Below are 19,067 nucleotides of genomic sequence, written 5' to 3' on the forward strand. Positions count from 1 at the left end.
TATGTAACTTGAGGACTGTCTGTATAGACAAAGCCCACAATTCCATGTGTGAGACATTGTTCCACTTTCCTATATCTATTTTCTTTTTTACAGATATTGACAGTGAAGCAAAGGACATTGTCTTCCTTATTGACAGTTCTGACAACGTTGGGGCAGATTTTGCTCACATTCGAGATTTTATCATCCGAATTATCCAGCAGTTAGATGTTAGATCAAGGAAAGTGAGAATTGGTGTGGTTCAATTCAGCAATAATGTATTCCCTGAGTTCTTCTTAAAAACCCATCCAACCAAGAATGCTGTGCTACAAGCCATACGCCGCATGCGGCCCAGAGGAGGCACTCCCCTGAATGTTGGGAAAGCTCTGGATTATGTTGTGAAGAATCACTTCATCAAATCTGCAGGAAGCAGGCGAGAAGATGGAGTCCCACAGCATTTAGTTCTGTTGCTTGGAGGGAGATCCCAGGATGATGTCGGAAGACCTTCCAATGTGATCCTATCATCAGGGATAAAGAGCCTGGGTGTGGGAGCAAAGAACGCAGATAGTGCAGAACTGCAAAGAATTACTAATGACCAGAGAACGGCATTCATTGTGAGAGAATTTGCTGAGCTCCCAACAATAGAGAAAAGGTTCTTTGCATCATTTGAGGCACCTCAAGAACCACCGTTGGAAGAAACTGAAATCCCTCTCGGTCAGTCTCTCCTTTTGGTATGAAATGTCAGATGCAGCATTGGGGGGGGGGGTACTTAATGTTTAGGGGAAGCCAATTGTATTTATTGTAATGTATGGGCTGGTGTGCTTCAGAAAAGACATGTGCTTGAGAAGGAACATTACAGGCAGACAGAGCTTAACTGTCTCTTTTCACTGTCAAAGCTTCCTATGGCCAAAGAAACAAGTTATCCTTACACAAAATAGGCTTGATGCTTTTTCAGTGAAACAATTGCAAGAAAATACAAAACTTGGATTGAACAGAACCCCCCCCCCCCAATCCCATTTACAACTACTTAGGAATGGATCGTGTTGAATTTTGTGGTTCCTGCATCATGAATAAAGGTGGATAACGTGGGCTGCTTGCTTGTAATTCATAAATCTCAAGATTAGGCTTCATACCAGTATAACCAAATTAATTCCCCTGATCTTTCCAAACCTCATGGAGATACAGCCAAACACTCTGAAACTTGAAGAACACTGTTCCTTTCATTACAATCAGTTAAAACAATTCCAAAAGAGAAGTCTTTCAAAATGCAAGAATACATAGCTTTAAAAGGTGACAGTGCTGAGTTGGTTCATTTATTTCATGTATTACACTGGCTAACAGCCTTTCATGCTATATGGATGGGTGGAGAAAGGGAAAGATAATATCATTTCTGTCCTTTTCCACAATCCACATTCAAAGCCTAGCCTCTTTTCACCCTTTTAAATTCTTATTCCTCCAACCCATTCATGTAGTCATTGCTGCCAGCATTTCCAAACTTGGTCTGGCTACTTCTTTGGGCCAACATGATTCCCATTTACCACCTCATCACAAGGGCAGATTTCAGCAGCATATGCCAACTCTACCCAACATCACGCACGGAGCCTGCCTGCTTCCATCAAACGATGCCGGCACAGCTCCATGGGTGATGTAGGGCAGAGCCGGTGATACAGCCAACGCTGCAACATTGGAGGCTTACAGTGTTGGCATTAGAAGCGATGGGGGGAAGCCATGCAGTCCATGTTTCACCCTATGGGACCAGCTGGAACAGGAGCTGGGCAATGCAGGGCATGGGCCGCTGGGTTACCAACGCTCCCCAGCAACGTGGGGCAATTTCAATGGCCATGTGGCAAGGTTGTTATACTGACCAGTTAATGCAGCTTCACACTGTGGTGACCAAATAGCAAACTCTCACAAATGTGTCCTAAAGAAAGCCCTTAATGTGCATCAGTGCTCTGTGGTTCATGCAATCGCCATCTGGGCTTCACTGTACATAGCATTTCCTATGTACAGCAAAACAGCTTTCTTCAATATTGGTTTGAAATTACATTAAATGTTCAGTGTTGATGGGGCCATGGGCTCTTGGTCCAGGGGAGGGCTGTTGGGAGTGTTCTGCTCGATAACTCAGAAGTGCCTCATCTGTTCCTGAAGCTGAATTCTAGCTGGCAATGGGTTGGATGGTGATAGCAATGGAGCAACAAAGAGTTGCATTGCTTCTCCACTGTATGCCTGGCTTTGCTTTCTGCAGACAGATTGCTATTCACCTCTAAATTGACAATGAGAACAACCCAAAATTAGGAGATTTATAGATGTTGGTAATCCTCAAATCCTTAGATATTTGGATATTCCATTCTCCATTGCAAAGTCATAATACGAGCGACAAGCAAGATTGTGCCACTTGCGCTGTATCTTGCATTAAAATCACCCTGGGCCCTTCCACACAGCCCTATATCCCAGAATATCAAGGCAGAAAATCCCACATTGGACTTAATCAGATTACGCTGGGAAGTGTTCAGAAGAACATGGAGTTTTTCTCTACCTTTTAATCACACTGTTTAGTGCACTTAGTTGTCTTGCATATTTTTCAATGAAGAGGTTTCCACACTGCAGACATTTGGCCCCGCCCACCATCCCTCTTGGTGCTTTTTGGCACTTCAACTCCCACCATTTCCTACAGAAGGGAGGGAGGGAAAGAAAAGGGGTGGCAGGGAAGCCCATTTGGAAAGGCAACAGCACCTCTCTCCCAACACAGGACACAGACAAATCATGGAAGGAAGGAATAAAGGTACCCTAAAAGCCTCTTTTTTATTTTTTGGCAAAGTAGAAGCGTTATGAGGTAGCTTACAACCAAACTGTCCTGTTTGGGGAGCAAAAGGAAATTCCCCCCAAAAAGGCTATTTTGACTCTTCCCTCAATTTCTCCTCCCCCAAATTGGGTGATCCTAACATGAGAGCAACGAGTGCTACTTCATTAGAAATTTGGCAAAACATCCGGAGTTTTGAGAGAAATCCATTTCCTCACCTCTTCCTGGTACAGTACTTTGATAAAAAATGCTGCCCTCAACGTTTAAAAGACTCAAAAACTGCACTTGAACCAAAACGAATGTGATTTTAAGTCTAGAACTCAGTGGAATTTAAGTTGTGTGATGAAGTGGATTATCTGTGTGTACTCAGATAACCCAGTTCAAAGCAGTTATTGTGGGATTTTCTGCCTTGATATTCTAGGATATAGGGCTGTGTGGAACTGTGTATAATAGAAACAAGGAACTTTAGAATAGCTCAGGGCCCTTCTACATAACCATATAACCCATTCAAAGCAGATAATGTGGGATTTTATTCAGCTGTGTGGAAAAGGCCTATATCCACCATACCTTATGCCTCTCCCTGATGTTTTGAATGGAAACAGTGTTTTCGCAGTGGTATTTCTACTTCCATGCTATTTCATTACTTCTTTGCGGGAGGGGGTGTTCTCCCCCCCCCCCCCCGGATTTCTCCATTATTTCCTATTTCAAACCTCTGTAATTTCATATCAATTAAACAAAACAAAAGGAATGAGAAGCACATGGAATAACTATTTTCCCATCTTGCTCATTGCTTTGTGTCCTTTTGATATGTAGCATTATTAGTCTGCTGGCTTTTCATGAGTAATACCTCTGGCTCTTCTACATTGCCATATAATCCAGATTATCAAAAATAATCCACATTATCTGCTTTGAACCGGATTATATGAGTCTACACTGCCATATAATCCTATTCAAAATCCTGGATTTTATATGGCAGTGTAGAAGGGGCCTCTATTAAATGTGTAAATAAAAAAGAGTTTAGGTGACTTTTGTTGTTGTTATTATATTTACAATTATGAAGATAAGAAATTGTCTCTTGCAAAGTAAATGCAGATTGTAGTATTTGCAAATGAGTATGCACTACATGAAAGGCAGACTAAAACATTTTTATTCACACTCCTTCTACAGTGCCATATAATCCAAATTACCAAAGCAGATAATCCACATTATCTGTTTTGAACTGGATTATATGAGTCTACTCTGCCATATAATCCAATTCAAAGATGATAATCTGGATTTTATATGGCCGTGTAAAGGGGGGCTTAGAAAGACTTTTAAACATAATAACATAATAAAAACAATTATAACAATGGTTATATTTTATGTGTATTTTATAGAATGTTTTAGATGATTTTGTGTTTATTAGCAATGTTGCAACCCACCTTGAGTCACGAGGAGGGGCAGATAAATAAAATTATTATTGTTGTTGTTATTACTATTAGGGTTCTGTGATCGCATTACAAATCTTGAAGATGTCTGGTCAAATTTGTTTTCAAAATGTGCTTTTAACAGCTTCTTCCTATCCTTTTAAATCTTCTAGACAGTAAAAAGCAAGCCGACATTGTTTTTTTGCTGGATAGTTCCATCAACTTTGGAAGAGATAATTTCCAGGAAGTTGTTGATTTTGTATATGGTATTATTGATGCTATCTATGAAGAAGGTGACTCCATTAAAGTTGGCTTAGTGCAGTATAACTCGGATGTGAGTGATGAATTCTTCTTGAAGGACTTCACTGACAAGGAACAGATCTTAGAAGCAGTGAAAAGAATAGCATATAAAGGAGGCCGAACGGCCAATACTGGCACAGCCATCAAACACATCAAAGCGAAACACTTCGTAAAGGAGGCTGGCAGCAGAGTCGATCAGAAGGTACCTCAGATTGCCTTTATTATAACAGGAGGCAGGCCAGAGGATGATGGGCAGACAGCTGCCTTGGCCTTGGCACAACAAGGTGTCAAGGTGTTTGCAGTTGGTGTGAGGAACATTGACCTGGGCGACATTGCAAAACTCTCCAGTGATAGCACCACAGGTTTTCGGGCAGCAACAGCCCAGGAACTCTCGGAGTTGAATGAGGCTGTCTTGGTTACCTTGAATGATGTCATGAAAGAGCAGCTGTGCGTTGGTGTGGGAGAAGTCTCAAGAGGTAATTAAAAATATATATTTAGGCTATTTCTGTTACACCATTGTTTTACTGTTTTTACTTCAAAGCTTGCTCTGATGTTCTGATTGCTATATACAGTTATGCCTTTGATTCTCCCATATTTGGTAGAACAGATGCTAATTCTCATGTTCTGGTTTACAAAAAGTACATCAGCAGCTGCTGCAAAACTAGAGAATCAGATTCAGCCTTTTTTGCATATTAGCTGAAGACCTGGAAAGACATTTAAATTGTTTACCAACTTTTAAAAAATATGTCACTACTAGCTTGGAGACATGTCAATGCCCAGGTTATTTGAAAAAAAGCATTGTTTGTTTTTGAATGTTAGGTATTCTCAGTTTCATGTGGATGAACTACAATTCTCAGAATCGTGGCTCAATCCTCCCGAACCCTGCCAGTATTCAAAGTTGGCCATTTTAGGTCTGTGCACCAAGTGTGGTCCAGATCTGTTCATGGTTGGTCATCATCTGACTGCAGTGCTCTCTGGATGGGGGTGAACTACTACAACTCCCAGAATCCCAGGGCAAACTTTCTGAAACATCTGTCAGTATTCATAGTAGGCCTTGTTGAGTCAGTGTGCCAAGTTTGGTCCAGACCTATCATTGGCTGGGTTCAGTGCTTTTTGCATGCAGGTGAACTAGAACTCCCAGAATCAAGGCCAATTCCCATAAACCCCTGCAATATGTTCTGATGGTCATGGGGCTTATCTGTGCCAAATTTGGTTCAGGTCAATTATTGGTGGGGGCCACTATTTCTCTGGATGCAGGTGAGCTATAACTCCCTTTTCTCCAAACTTCTGCAGTATGTTCTGTTGGTCATGGGGCTTCTCTGTGCCAAGTTTGGTCCAGGTCCATTGTCGGGGGGGGGGGGGAGGTAACTGCTTCTCTGGATACAAATGAACTACAATTCCTGTATCCCTCAACTTGTCCAGTATGTTCTGTTGGTTATGGGGCCCCCGTGTGCCATGTTTGGTCCCGGTCCATCATCGGTGCTCATTCATTGCAAGTGAACTATACACCCCAGTACCTACAACTCCAAAATGTCCAGGTCAATTCCTCTCAAAAGCCACCAGTATTCAAATTTGGGCATATCGGGTATGCATGCTACGTTTGGTCCAGATCCATCATTGTTTGGATTGTTGATGAAACTATCCGTCATAGTGCATTCTGGGTGTAGGTGAACTACAACTCCTATAAATCCCTCAGTGAGAGTCACAGTGCTCTGACATGATGCAGGGCGAACAGCTTCCATCATGTGAAGTCAATCCCCCAAACTCCTCCAGTATGTTTAGTTGCTGCTCAGTTCTGCTCTGTTTGTTATGCAGACAGATTTGAAAGGGACAGGCAATTGGCAGGGTCATGCAAATTCCACACCAATGGGGAACCCTGGGCTGCCTGCCTGTGGTGGAGGAAGACATAAAATCTAGAATGAAATTGTCCCCAAATGAAAGCATTCCTTGGGTGATGGGCCGTAGTGTTTGGGGAGGACATTGGCAGGGGTTGGGACTACATGTTCATGGCGCTTGCTCTAACCTGCAGTGTCCGAGGAGCGAATGACTTGGTGGTTCCTCAGCACTGGGAACTATAGTCTGTTTGTGGAGGCGGGAAGCTGTCTGGGAAAATAGACACCTCTGCCACATACACACATACAGATTTTCACTTGTGTATGGAATAAAGAAATATGGGATCTATCACTAGTATCACTAAAGTGGGTTTATTTGTGTAAATTGTACTTTGGGCCAATGGGTTCCCTATTACCTGCCCTTCCATACTGCCATATAACCCAGAATATTGAGGCAAATAATCCACAATATCTGCATTGAATTGGAATATTTGAGTCAACACTGCCATATTATCCAGTTCAATGTGGATTTTATACAGTTGTGTGGAAGGGGTCTTAGCTAGGAAAGAACAAAAAGCTTAGGTGGGCAAATATTAGGGACTAGAAACCTGCCTAGCTTTTTCAAAATGAGAATTTGGTTCCAGGATCCTGTGTAACAATGTAATAAGCATGTTTTTAAAGTATGAATGAATAATTGTTACAGGCCAGCAGTGTTTTTAAAGTACAGAGCAGAAAGTTTTGTATAATACTTCAGGCACAGGAATTGGCCAATTCCATAAAGAAAAGGATAAAGTGAGAAATAATTTGAAAGACAATATAAACAAATGACTAACCTATAGTAAATTCAACTAGAGAGGATTACTAATGTATTAGATGGGCTTGTGAATAATATGATACTAAGTTGGAACCAGTAAAGTTGCTTCTCTTATTGGATGAGAATAATAGTTTATATATACAATATAACATTGTTTACAATAGTGGAGGCTAGTAAAGATCTATCTCTGACTGGATGGAAATAAGCCAGACTTATTATAAAACAAGTACTGGAGAGACAGAAGCCAGGCTACGATGAGTAAGCCTCCCTCCCATGTACCAACACAGCTGTTTCTAACAGCTTTGCTGATTCTAGCTTATGAAGACTCAGACAATGCTGATAAGATATAGACTATGATAACCATATAACTCCTATCTTAATGGATAGAATGCTTATAATGCGGCAAAACATAGGATGCAATGCCTAAGGAAGACGATTATCTTCCATAGATGCCTGTGTCTCTCCTCCACAGATGTTATGGTTATGTTCCTCTCTATGTTAAATACACACACACACACATATATACTTCCTAGGGGAAAAAACTCAGAAGATATAACTGTACAGTTCCTTGTCAATATGTAACGCCTCTTAGGGCTCTTCCACTCAGCAATATAGTATCACTAAAGTGGGTTTATTTGTGTAAATTGTACTTTGGGCCAATGGGTTCCCTATTACCTGCCCTTCCATACTGCCATATAACCCAGAATACCAAGGCAGATAATCCACAATATCTGCTCTGAACTGGATTGTCTGAGTCCACACTGCCATATAATCCATATCAATGTGGATTTTATATAGCTGTGTGGAAGGGGCCTTAAATGCTGTTAAGATAAATATGAAACAGTCTGGTGGCAATGTAAGATATATAATATATTACCAGAAAGATAAAGTTAACAGAATATGATATGTATAGTCATTTAAGAGTCTGTTTTTTGTTTTCCCCTAAGGGAAGTATACATTTTTATATCTAAGATGATTTATCATAAAATAGTGTAAAAGAAAACGAGAGAGCCTTCTCATTCTCACATTTAAATATCCTAAGACTCCAGTAATTAAGACAATTGAGTGAAGTGTTGAACCTGATTTGCTGCCTGTTTGAAATCACCAATGATCATAAGTTGGGAGCCCAAGTGAAAAGAGAGACTTCCGAGTTTATACAAATTAACTGACGAAGGGTTTTAATCCCTCATCCTAAAGTAGGGGGTGGGAACCTATGGAAGGTTTTGGGGCTTCGTTATCCTCTCAGGAAAACATGGGGCCTCCTGGAAAAAGACTGGGGCGTCAGTCAAGCCAAAAGCTGTTGTAAGGGTCATCTGTAGTAGAAAACTATGTCATACTTATACGTTGGAAATAGATTAAAGTGATCAACTTTTTCAGTATCAGTGAACAACACTAAGGTAAAATGTATAACAGTTATATAGAAATTTATATTTAGTAGAATACCACAGTGTTGATACAGCTACTCTGCCACGAGTCTTCTTTTCTCGATATACATTCACACATTTGTCACTTTTTTATCCACTCTAGATTGTAATCTGGATGTTATAATTGGATTTGATGTCTCAGATGTTGGGCCAGGGCAAAGTATATTCAATGTGCAGAGAGTGCTGGAATCAAATGTTGAAGATATATTGAACAGAATTACTCGAATGCAGAAAATCAGCTGCACTCGCAACCAGGCACCAACTGTGCGCGTGGCTCTCCTGGCGCAGACTCCTTCTGGAGTAGTGGAAGCGTTTGACTTTTCTGAGTATCAGCCAGAGTTGTTTGAAAAATTCCGAGCCTTGAGCAATCGTGGCCCATTTGTCTTAACAGCAGAAACTCTCAGGTCTTATCAGAATAAATTCAGAGCATCTTCTGCAGGAAGTGTCAAGGTACGTTTTGCAACCATTCTTACTTTTGGAAAATAGCCTTGCTGCCACCATCTGATGGTATCAAAGGAAAAAAAAAGCAACAAATAGACAGGAAAGGTGAACTACTAGAAAAGTGATATCAATACTTACCATGCTTTGACAGAGCTGTCTTTTAATTGTTGTGCTCTGCCTCAAACCATGAAGAAAGGTGGGTAAAAAAATAAAATGCATTATTATTATTATTATTATTTGTTTGATAAAATGTTCCACTGAATTCTGACTCTTTTGCAATAATATTTTTATTCCATTACTAGCTTGGGTACCCGGCAGTGCCCAGGTTATTTGAAAAAGTCATTATTTGTTTTGAGGTGTTAGGTAATATCATTTAGTTACTTAGTAACACTATATATTGGAAAAAACAGTCTTAGATTTTGTTTTTTATGAATGCTCCCATTAGAAAATACATAATGATGTGGGTGAACTAAAATTCCCAGAATCCTCCCCAAATCAGGCCTGTATGCACAGCTGGCCATGTTGGGTCTGTGTGCCAAGTTTGGTCCAGATCCATCGTCGGCTGGGTTCAGTGGTCTCTGTATGAGGGTGAACTATAACTCCCATATGTCAAGGGCAGTCAACCCCAAACCCTGCCAGTATTTACAGTGGGCCACATTGAGTCTGTGTGCCAAGTTTAGTCCAGATCCATTATTTAATGGGGTTCAGAGTGCTCTGAATGCAGGGTGAACTACAACTCCCACGCAAGTGTTGCATTCCCTCCCCAACCCCTCCAGTATGTTCTGTTGGCCATCAGTGTTCTGTGTGCCACATGTGTTCCAGATCTGCCATTGGGGGCTTCCAAATGCTCTCTGGGTGCATGGTGAACTACAACTATTACATAGGTGGGTTAGTCCTTCCCCACACTCTTCCAGGGTTTTGTGTGCCATGTTTTGTCCAGATCCATCATTGGTGGGGTTCAGAGTGCTCTGGATGCAAGGTGAACTATAACTTCCACATTAGTGGGTTGGTTCCCCAAACCCCTCTAGTATGTTCTGTTGGTCATGGGGGTCACAGTGCTATGTCTTGATGCAGGGTAAACTACAACTTCCATCCTGTTGAGTCAGTCTCACAATCCCCTTCAGTCTGTTCAGTTGCTGATCAATTCCTCCGTTTGCTGTGTGCAAGGGTAGGAAAGAGTTAAGGGAGTGGCAGTGGTCATGCAAATTCCACACCAATGGAAAGAGAAAAGTACCCTGAATGTGGCACTCACTATAACCTGCTATGTCTTTGGAGGGAGAGTCATTGGTGTCCCCTTCGTGGTAGAAGGTACAGCTCTTTGTGGAAACAGGAGTCTAGCTGTGTAAGTGGACACTTCTGCCACACACACACATACTCATTTTTTACTTTTATTATGTGTATGAATTATAGAGCATGGTCTATTTAGATTTTAGCTTGAATGTAGTGACACATTTCTTCACCACAGTTTAGGAAAGGCAGCCACCAACACCAGACGTTTGTGGAGATTGTTTACAAAAGTACCAAATCCAAAATAATAATCATAATATAGAAAAAAATGAGTTATAGGTGCCAGCATATTGTTAGCTAGGATTTAGAAAATTCATCAAATCACTTGGGTACAGGGCTTGGAAAATTGCATTTTATAGAAAAAGAATGTATATCCTCAGCAAGTTTTGTTTTTTTTAGTCCTGTGAAATGTGTTCAAATGGATTTGGTACTTTTTCAAAACCTGCCCGACTGAGCTACTTGTAGTGTATCTGGGTCCTGCACACTTTCTCTCCAAATGCCAATATATCGGACTTGCCTCGCTCATCCTCTGCTTTTAAAACCTATATGTCCCTTTGAGGCTCCTTCCTTGTGTGCCACTAAAAGGCACTGTTCTATCTAGAAATGGATGGCAAAATAATAATTATTGAACTAGACAGTTTAACCAAAGTACTATTTTGGCACCTCTTGGAATCACTGAAAGAGGCGGTACATTTCACCCAAAGGACTCACATATTTTCAGGTCTGAGGTCTATGTAACCAATCACTGTAGTATCTTTCTTGATTGCCAACTTGACAGGTCACTGCACAAATGTAATGCTTACTTCAGGAACTGACATTCTGTTGGTTGATTTCTGCTGCTTTAGTCTGTTTTCCCAATAAAAGGTTGTGGAAGACAGTTAATATCAGATCTCAGTGTGACACTGGTCAGGTTGACAGGAGAATCACAAGATAGAACTTCTGCCCTTTCCTTTAATGGATGCAAAGAAGAGGGAATTTCAACAGTTGCTGCATCTCATGCAAACAATATCTGCTGAAATTCCCTTTTCTGCACAACCATTAATGTTATAGTATGGTGTGTATTTTCACTCACAAGAGAGAACAGATGCAAAATAAACCCTCTTAAAAGACTGGTGCTGCAGGCCATCCGATGTCAGGATCATCGTAGCAATCTGGAACTGGCTGCTTTGGTTCCCTGCCATTAAGAAGGGAGGTGGGAGGAAGGGAGGCTGGGTACAGGGTAGGGTAGATAAGACGCTACCCTACCCTACCCTACCCTGTCCCTCGGTTTTGTGAGGGAAATATAAATTGCAGTTAACATATTGTGGGCACAGTGTTTGGCCACTAGGGGCAGGATGGGTGTTGGGCTGGTATACTAAAGGGTGTTTGAGCAGGAAATCTTTAGAACTGTTATTCAGTTTTGTGAAAAGGTGGAATAAATCATTTGCTTCCATTGTATTGTTGTTGTGAGCTTGATTTCAACTCCAATAACTTTCAGAGTCTTACATCCCCTGAGTATAATCTTAACAACTGGCCATGATTATATTGCAGCATTGCTTTTTAATATACCTGTATGCCTAATAACTTAAATACACACTTTTTCAGGTCGTAATTCACTTAACTGATGGCCTTGATGGCCCTAGGGGGCAACTAGCTGCAGCATCTGCTGATCTGAAGAAAGAAGGTATTGTATGATAATCCTTCATGCTGATATGTAGAATTATTGTAGTTCATGTTTATAAGACTGCATATAAAAACTCATGGCACTTTATTTCAAAAGAAACATACAGAGAAATCATAATGTATGTTCTTTGCTCACAGTCACTGTTACATTTGGCATCATTTGGCATTTTTCTACTTGAGTGTGAAACCAAGAACAGGGAATGGTTTTATTTTGAATTTTCACAAGCCAAATATAGCCTGGAATCTGAGGCTGGATCTACACTGCCATATAATCCAGATTATAAAGGCAAATAATCCATGTTATCTGCTTTGAACCAGATTATATGAGTCTACAGTGCCATATAATCCAATCCAAAGCAGATAACCTGGACTTTATATGGCAGTGTAGAAGGGACCTGAGTGAGTAGAGGTATGGCGAAGGATTGCCTCACTCCATCACTAATGGGACACTCTGAGTTATAAAAAATTTAAAAGACACAATTTTCTATTCCTTATTTTATGTGCTATGTTTATTTAAGGTTAATTTTTGGTTATTTTTCAGTTAGTTTTTATAATTTTATATTGAGATTGTTTTATCCACTGTTTTGACTTATTTGTTGTTTTCGGCGTTGAATGTTTATCACTTTGTTACTTTTGCTGGAAACCACCCTGAGTCCCCTTGGAGAGGTAGGGTGGGTTATAAATATATTATTATTATTATTATTATTATTATTATTATTATTATTATTATTATTGCCTTGGCAAGTTGAAGTGGTGCAGGAGAAAAAGATATAAGCCAGGGGTGTTAAACCCATTTTCACTGAGGGCCAACCTTGTATCTATTCCACCTTTCCAATCTTAGTCTGGATCTATATGGCTAAATAATGCAATTTGAACTGCACCAAACTGCATTATATGGGTCTACACAGGTTCCCCTAAAGCCGTTGTAAGTGACTCAGCCAAAAGCATAAATCTTTGAAGTATCATTGCTAACTTCATCTCTCAGGTTTGATGCTTGAGTTTTCTATATGTCAAGGAGAATAATTATAAAGATAATATTTTTACATAATTTCCCCTAAAGGCTTCAGATGTGCACTCTAAGATCACTTCCATACAGGGCCGAATTCCAGGAGGAACTGGGATATTTAATCCCAGTTCCTCCTGGGATTCAGGCCCCATAGCCACCCCAAACCCCAGGCTTTCCCTGGGTGATGTGGTTGCATGCCCATCCAAGTCAATCAGAGGTTGACCAGGGAAAGCATGGGAAAGCAAGCCAGCCCCCAGCCCCCCATTTAGCCCACAAAACTTATGTGATGGGCCTGGCTACATGCTCAGGCCCCTCTGGCAAAAGCTCCTGGCACATCAACATGAGGGGGGGGGGGGCGGCAGTCATTTGACTCACCAGGAGCTCTCAATGGAGGGGGCTGAACATGCAGCCAAACCCCTCACAAACGTTTTGGATGCTGGGAGGCGGTGCCATATTGCTCCGTCAGTCTCTTGGAGCCCGAAGAATCAGGATAGCAGTGGGGATTGACACTTGGGATCATGGAAGTGGTCCTGGGAGTCAATCCCAGTTCACTCTGGATTAATTCAGATTTACCTGAGGCATCATTTGAACACCTCAGGTAAACCCAGAACAGGTCTTGCATTTTGGACCTGTCTGGATGGGCCCTAAGTTTACTGTGTGTATACATCACCTGTAGGTAAAAAGATCGGGAACAATTCAATTCACACACCACTTTGCTTTCCCCAAATAAATACACAAACCAAGGGACAATTGTTTCTTTTTCTTTGCAGTATCTTCACCCTGTATTTTGCAGTGCAGTTCTTCAATCAGAAACTGCAGACAAATGGCATATTAGAGCAGAGTCCCCACAAAATATTTGTAAATCAAGAAGCATTTTTATAGAAATGTACATATAAGTTGATATGTTTGTAAGAAATGATAAAATAGGATGTAATCAGTTGGGGATATGAATATGAGAATGTCAGATTCACAGATCTGCTCATCCCTTTCTTTGATAAAGGACCATGACCATATAAAGGAAGCATTGATCATTCAGATCTCATGAGGCTTTTTCCCTTCCAATTCTCTAGGTGTCAAGGCTCTCATCCTTGTTGGGTTGGAGCGAGTGCCAAATTTTGAAGAGGTGATGCAACTGGAATTTGGACGTGGCTTTACTTACAACCGTCCTCTCCAAGTGAATTTGCTGGATTTAGACTTTGACCTGGCAGAGCAACTGGTAAATAGTCTGTAATGTGTCCAACTGTTTCCATTGTACAATTTTTATGAATATTTAACTGTTAATTGTTCATAATCACCAGTCAAACACAGGTAACCTTTGCAAGTGCCTCTCTGGTATAACGCTCCTTTTTCTGAAGGATTATAATTATGTATGAGATATCATTTTCCTAATTTTTCACATTCACTGCTTTTCCACACCTTATGCATTCAAAGTTAATTTACCCTCATATAACATATAACATCTTTCTTCCTATTTCAGTACAGTTGTTTTTTGAGAAAGTTTATTTTCACATATTATTTTCACTAAGTTTTTTCCCCAGGTGAAAGCCAATTAACCATTGTCCTCTCGAAGGTCTTTGCTTTTTGTATCTTCTTTCCCCCATTTCATATTAATTTCCTTCCTTAACAGTTTAGGGTATTGTGCCAGTTTCATTAACAATCATCTCTATATTGGTCAAGAGAAATCTAGACAGTTCAAAAATTCAAGGCTTGCTAATTTATATTTCCAGGTATGATTCTGAGGAACGTGAATGCATTTTCTTGTATGCTCTTTCTTTAAATCTGTTTTTAATTTACTGATGGATTTTTTCTCTCCTATAGGACAGTATTGCAGAAAGGGCATGCTGTGGGGTCCCATGCAAATGCTCTGGACAGAGGGGAGACAGAGGATTGCCAGGTTTATTTGGACCAAAGGTGAGGCTTTTAGTGGAATTTCTGGAAGTGCAAATCCAATCTGATGGCCTTTGACCAAGATCCAAAGGACCATACTACTAGTTCTGCATGCCAAAGTTGTAATGCAACTGGTGATCTAGATATCAGCGCAGCAGTATATTTCTTCTGGGATTTGTCTAGACTTAAAAGGAGCTATCTCACATATTGAATCCTAGTTCCAAGATAGGCCCAACAGCTTGGATAGGTCCTTTAAAGTTTAGCCTAAATATTGGAGTGTGTTAACTGCTCCACTGACCATGTCTCAACAGTTGCTATTGTTGAGAGCATTTTAGAACAGTGTGCCTTTAATGCCATACTACATGACCCATGAAAAGTCACTTCTGAATCAGAGGAGACTTACTGAAGCTGTTTATGGACCTCTTTACACGACCCTTTCGGCCCGTGCCATTGCGCCGGTGAAAGAGAAGGCATGCAGGGTGGCACGTGGCAGTCCGCACACCTTCCCTCCTCCCCTCATCACATGGTGGGGACAGGAGAGAGTGTGTTGGCACCCTTTACCTCCCCCCATCAGATGGCAGAAAGGGTTGCCCCGCCAACCTTTCTGCCATCACATGGCAAAAATGGGAGAAAAGTTCGAGTAGCTTCATTGGAGCTACCCAAACTATACTTTCCTCCCCATACTAGAGGAGAAAGTTATGTGATGGCTCACAGTGGGCCCCGTCCTTGCTGTGTATAAAAGCGACAAAACAGGGCAAAAATGCCCTGTGTGAAGAGGTCCTATAATATGGCAGTAGTGAATATCAACCTGAGGAACTAGACTTCCATATAATTCAGTTTCTGAATCCAGATTATCTGCTTTGAACTGGATTATATGGGTCTACACTGCCATATAATCCAGTTCAAAGCAGATCATCTGGATTCAGAAACTGGATTATATGGCAGTGTAGACCCATATTATCCATTATGGCAGTATAAATGGGGCCTTAGTTTTTTTTTTAAAAAAAACCTATGCTACCAATTTCATTGCATTACTTGGTCTCTCAGATTCCACAAGATCCTTTTGGTCTCAGATATTAGTTTTCTGTAATTAATATTATCTTCTTTAATTAAATTTGTCACATTTGAAACTGATGTGAAGTTTCAGCACCTTTGGGTCATAAAGAATTTATTGGTGCTGTGAGCAGTGTCTTGTCCAGCCAAAGCCTGAGCTTAGCAGGGCTTGATGATGAGTTGATGACAAAAAAAATGTCTATGAGCAAATACTTTTTCTATTTGGTTCAAATTTTGTGCCTCTCTTTCAGTTATTATTTATGTTTATGTTAGAGATACAAATATAGTGCAAACGGAGACCCATATGGCTGCAGATCTTCAAAAGTTCTAAGAGAAGCCCGGTGCAATTTTTTAAACTTATCAAAACTGGAGATATGCATGCCAAACCAAAATTCATTGACATCATTGTCTGATTATTTGTTTAGTGCAGTTAATGTACTATTCATAAAGGAATCACATAGTAGATAATGGTTTTTTCTCTTTGAAAAAACTCAGGAGGATTTTGAATGGATATTAAAGAAAATGATACAGGATATTAGAAGAGAGCTTCATGTAGATGCATAGAAGTGTAAATATTAACCTTATGTGTGTCATGTTTTTGTGTTTTTAAAGGGACTTTCAGGAGAGAATGGTTACAGAGGCTATCCAGGAGATGAAGGAGGACCAGTGAGTAAACTTTTATTGAGAAGCTGGACTTTCTCTGTCATGTGGCAAAGGAAAGAGGGAAAGAAAGAAATAAAGGGGAAATTTGCTTTAACTTTAGCTGTGCCTCTCTTTGCCCTTCATATTCCTCTTGTACAGGCAGTCCCTGAGTTATAAACATCTGACTTACAAATGACTCATAGTTACGAATGGTGAGAGAAAGTGAGAGAAATCTACCCCTCAGATGGGAAATTCACTCCTAAAAAGTTATCATGAGAAAAAGGTGTCTCAACATAAGCTTTATTGCCAATACTTGTTTCCACAACAAGCTAAATTTTTCAAAATCCAATTATCACAGGGACACAAAGGGAGATGTAAACTTCTGAATAGGGGCACAGACAGCAAAATAAATACCACAGAGGTGTTAGCCCTTCCATATGCTATCTATCTATCTGTCTATCTGTCTATCTGTCTGTCTATCTATCTGGAGTTACACTTCAAAAATGTACCTGTTCCGAATTACAAAGAAATTCAACTTAAGAAAAATCCTATGGAAGTTATCTTGTTCATAACTTGGGGACTGCCTGTACAACCAAGAAGAAATGTGAAGAAGAGATTACAAAATAATCTACTCACAAACAAGAAGGAGCATGATAGAGATAGTGCTAGTGGCATAATATTTCTTTCCCTATCCCATGGGTTGTTTATGCAGCAGTTCAGGCACATGTGACCCATGTTCTAGGCACATCTCATGGTACTGACCTTTAGTTAATTTTCAAGAAATCCTCCCTCCCCTCATTTCTTAGGAATGTCAAACATAGGACAACTGGCTTGTCTGTTGTTGAAATTGTCTAAGTTATAATGAAAGTGAAAAAGAATTCTCAAAATAGAGATTTGTCCAGAGCCATCTGCTTAGAAGAAGAGAAAATATATCCATAGATATGGACATCCAGACTGAAGTCATCAACACAAATGAGAGATGTTTGAAAATATTGCTATCCTACATTTTGGTCAGAATCTTATTAGTTGGTCTCAACTAGGGCAAACCCACTGAATCAGTTGTGGAAAGGCGAGTCAACGCACAGGTAAATTACATTCATTCACTGAATCTACTCTAGTCAAGACTAACAATGGGATTCCAAACATTGTATTGATGAACCAACTATCCAGACAAAATATGTACAAACTAATGAATCGTGAACAAGGGACAAACATGATATTTAAACAAGAATGTTGCATTAAAAGAACTCTTACACAATAGCACACAAAACTAATCCATTGTGATTACATGCACATGAGATATTCCATTAAGCAGGCAATGAAATCCTGACTCAAGCATGAGGGAGTTGTAGGAGGCCAAAAGGTTAAAAAACATAAAGAAATGCTTCCCCCCCCCCCCCCAACAAAATCCCTTCTTGTCAGCTGATTCCAAGTATCTGGTAACAGAAACATTCTGCTGTTTGAGACCGGAAAAACCAGAAGAAGATACAACAGGGACAGGGCAGAGAATTTGCTGAGCAGTAACAGAACTGATTCTTCCCTAGTCTAATGACACCGCTCTTATGCCAACACAACTTTTAGAGAAGGAAAGGCTGTTCCTGGTAATTACCAAAACCTCATAGGTTCATCTTACCTTTGGCCTGCTTTGTGAATTGGGATTGCACCATGATTTGAATGAATTTCCTAACAGTGCCATACTTTTGCCCCAACTTCAGAGGCTTTTTAGGAACCTCAGAATAATATAGGTACAGTTATTTCTACTCATTTTACTCATGGGAAAGATAACCACAGTTTCACCTGTCTTCTGTAGGAATTTTCTAAAGTCTTCGTGGTAACTTGTAGTGGAGATCATTCATTTCAATAGGGTTTGCTATTATCCAAGGTTTTTTGTTTTCCTGCGAAGTTGAGGAGTGTATTCTCAACAGATATGGAGGACATGCTATAAATTAAAAGTATAAAACTATGTATTATGCTGTAAAATTATTGAAATATGTTGAATTTTAGCTTCTTCATAATATTTGAGCTAGTATCCCAGATAATGACTAAATAAAATTTTTCTAACTTTACTTCTCTCCTTCCCTCCTTCCCTCACCCTCAATTTTACTTCACTGTGATCACTCTGATAGCCATACAAAACATTGTTGCATTCTTTTTTTTTTCTTTTAACAGGGTGAACGTGGACCAGCAGGAATAAATGGAACTCAGGGATTCCAAGGCTGTCCTGGTGAAAGAGGAACTAAGGTACTAAAAGAAACACCAAACTATACACATTTATTAAATGCTCATGCAGTCTTATCAGTAAATGAATGAAAGAGAAATACTTTACATTTTAAAGTAAATTAGTGAGAAACAACATCTATGATAGTAGAAATTGGGATTTTTTTTGGCACAGTTAGTAAGGAATCTTACTCTGCTAGTCCACCCTTGAAACCAAAATTACAAAGATCAAATTCTTATGTAATTTTAAGTGAACTATAGTAAAGATAGGAGCCCCGGTGGCGAAGCGCGTTAAAGTGCTGAGCTGCTGAACTTGCAGA

The 19,067-nt window shown here is 40.1% G+C and overlaps 1 protein-coding gene across 3 annotated transcripts in view; it reads left to right on the forward strand.

The window, feature by feature from the left end:
* Nucleotides 1-19,067, forward strand: part of col6a3 (collagen type VI alpha 3 chain) — a 123,969-nt gene that overhangs the window by 50,904 nt on the left and 53,998 nt on the right. For all 3 annotated transcript variants that reach the window (XM_062959769.1, XM_008114626.3, XM_062959761.1), the window contains 8 exons: nt 94-690; nt 4,356-4,958; nt 8,656-9,002; nt 11,865-11,943; nt 14,019-14,164; nt 14,767-14,859; nt 16,501-16,554; nt 18,700-18,771. In XM_062959769.1, coding sequence (XP_062815839.1) covers nt 94-690; nt 4,356-4,958; nt 8,656-9,002; nt 11,865-11,943; nt 14,019-14,164; nt 14,767-14,859; nt 16,501-16,554; nt 18,700-18,771 — 1,991 coding nt within the window. The remainder of the gene's footprint in view (nt 1-93; nt 691-4,355; nt 4,959-8,655; nt 9,003-11,864; nt 11,944-14,018; nt 14,165-14,766; nt 14,860-16,500; nt 16,555-18,699; nt 18,772-19,067) is intronic.

Source organism: Anolis carolinensis, chromosome 1 (assembly GCF_035594765.1).
Source record: "Anolis carolinensis isolate JA03-04 chromosome 1, rAnoCar3.1.pri, whole genome shotgun sequence".
In the NCBI taxonomy this organism is placed as follows: domain Eukaryota; kingdom Metazoa; phylum Chordata; class Lepidosauria; order Squamata; family Dactyloidae; genus Anolis; species Anolis carolinensis.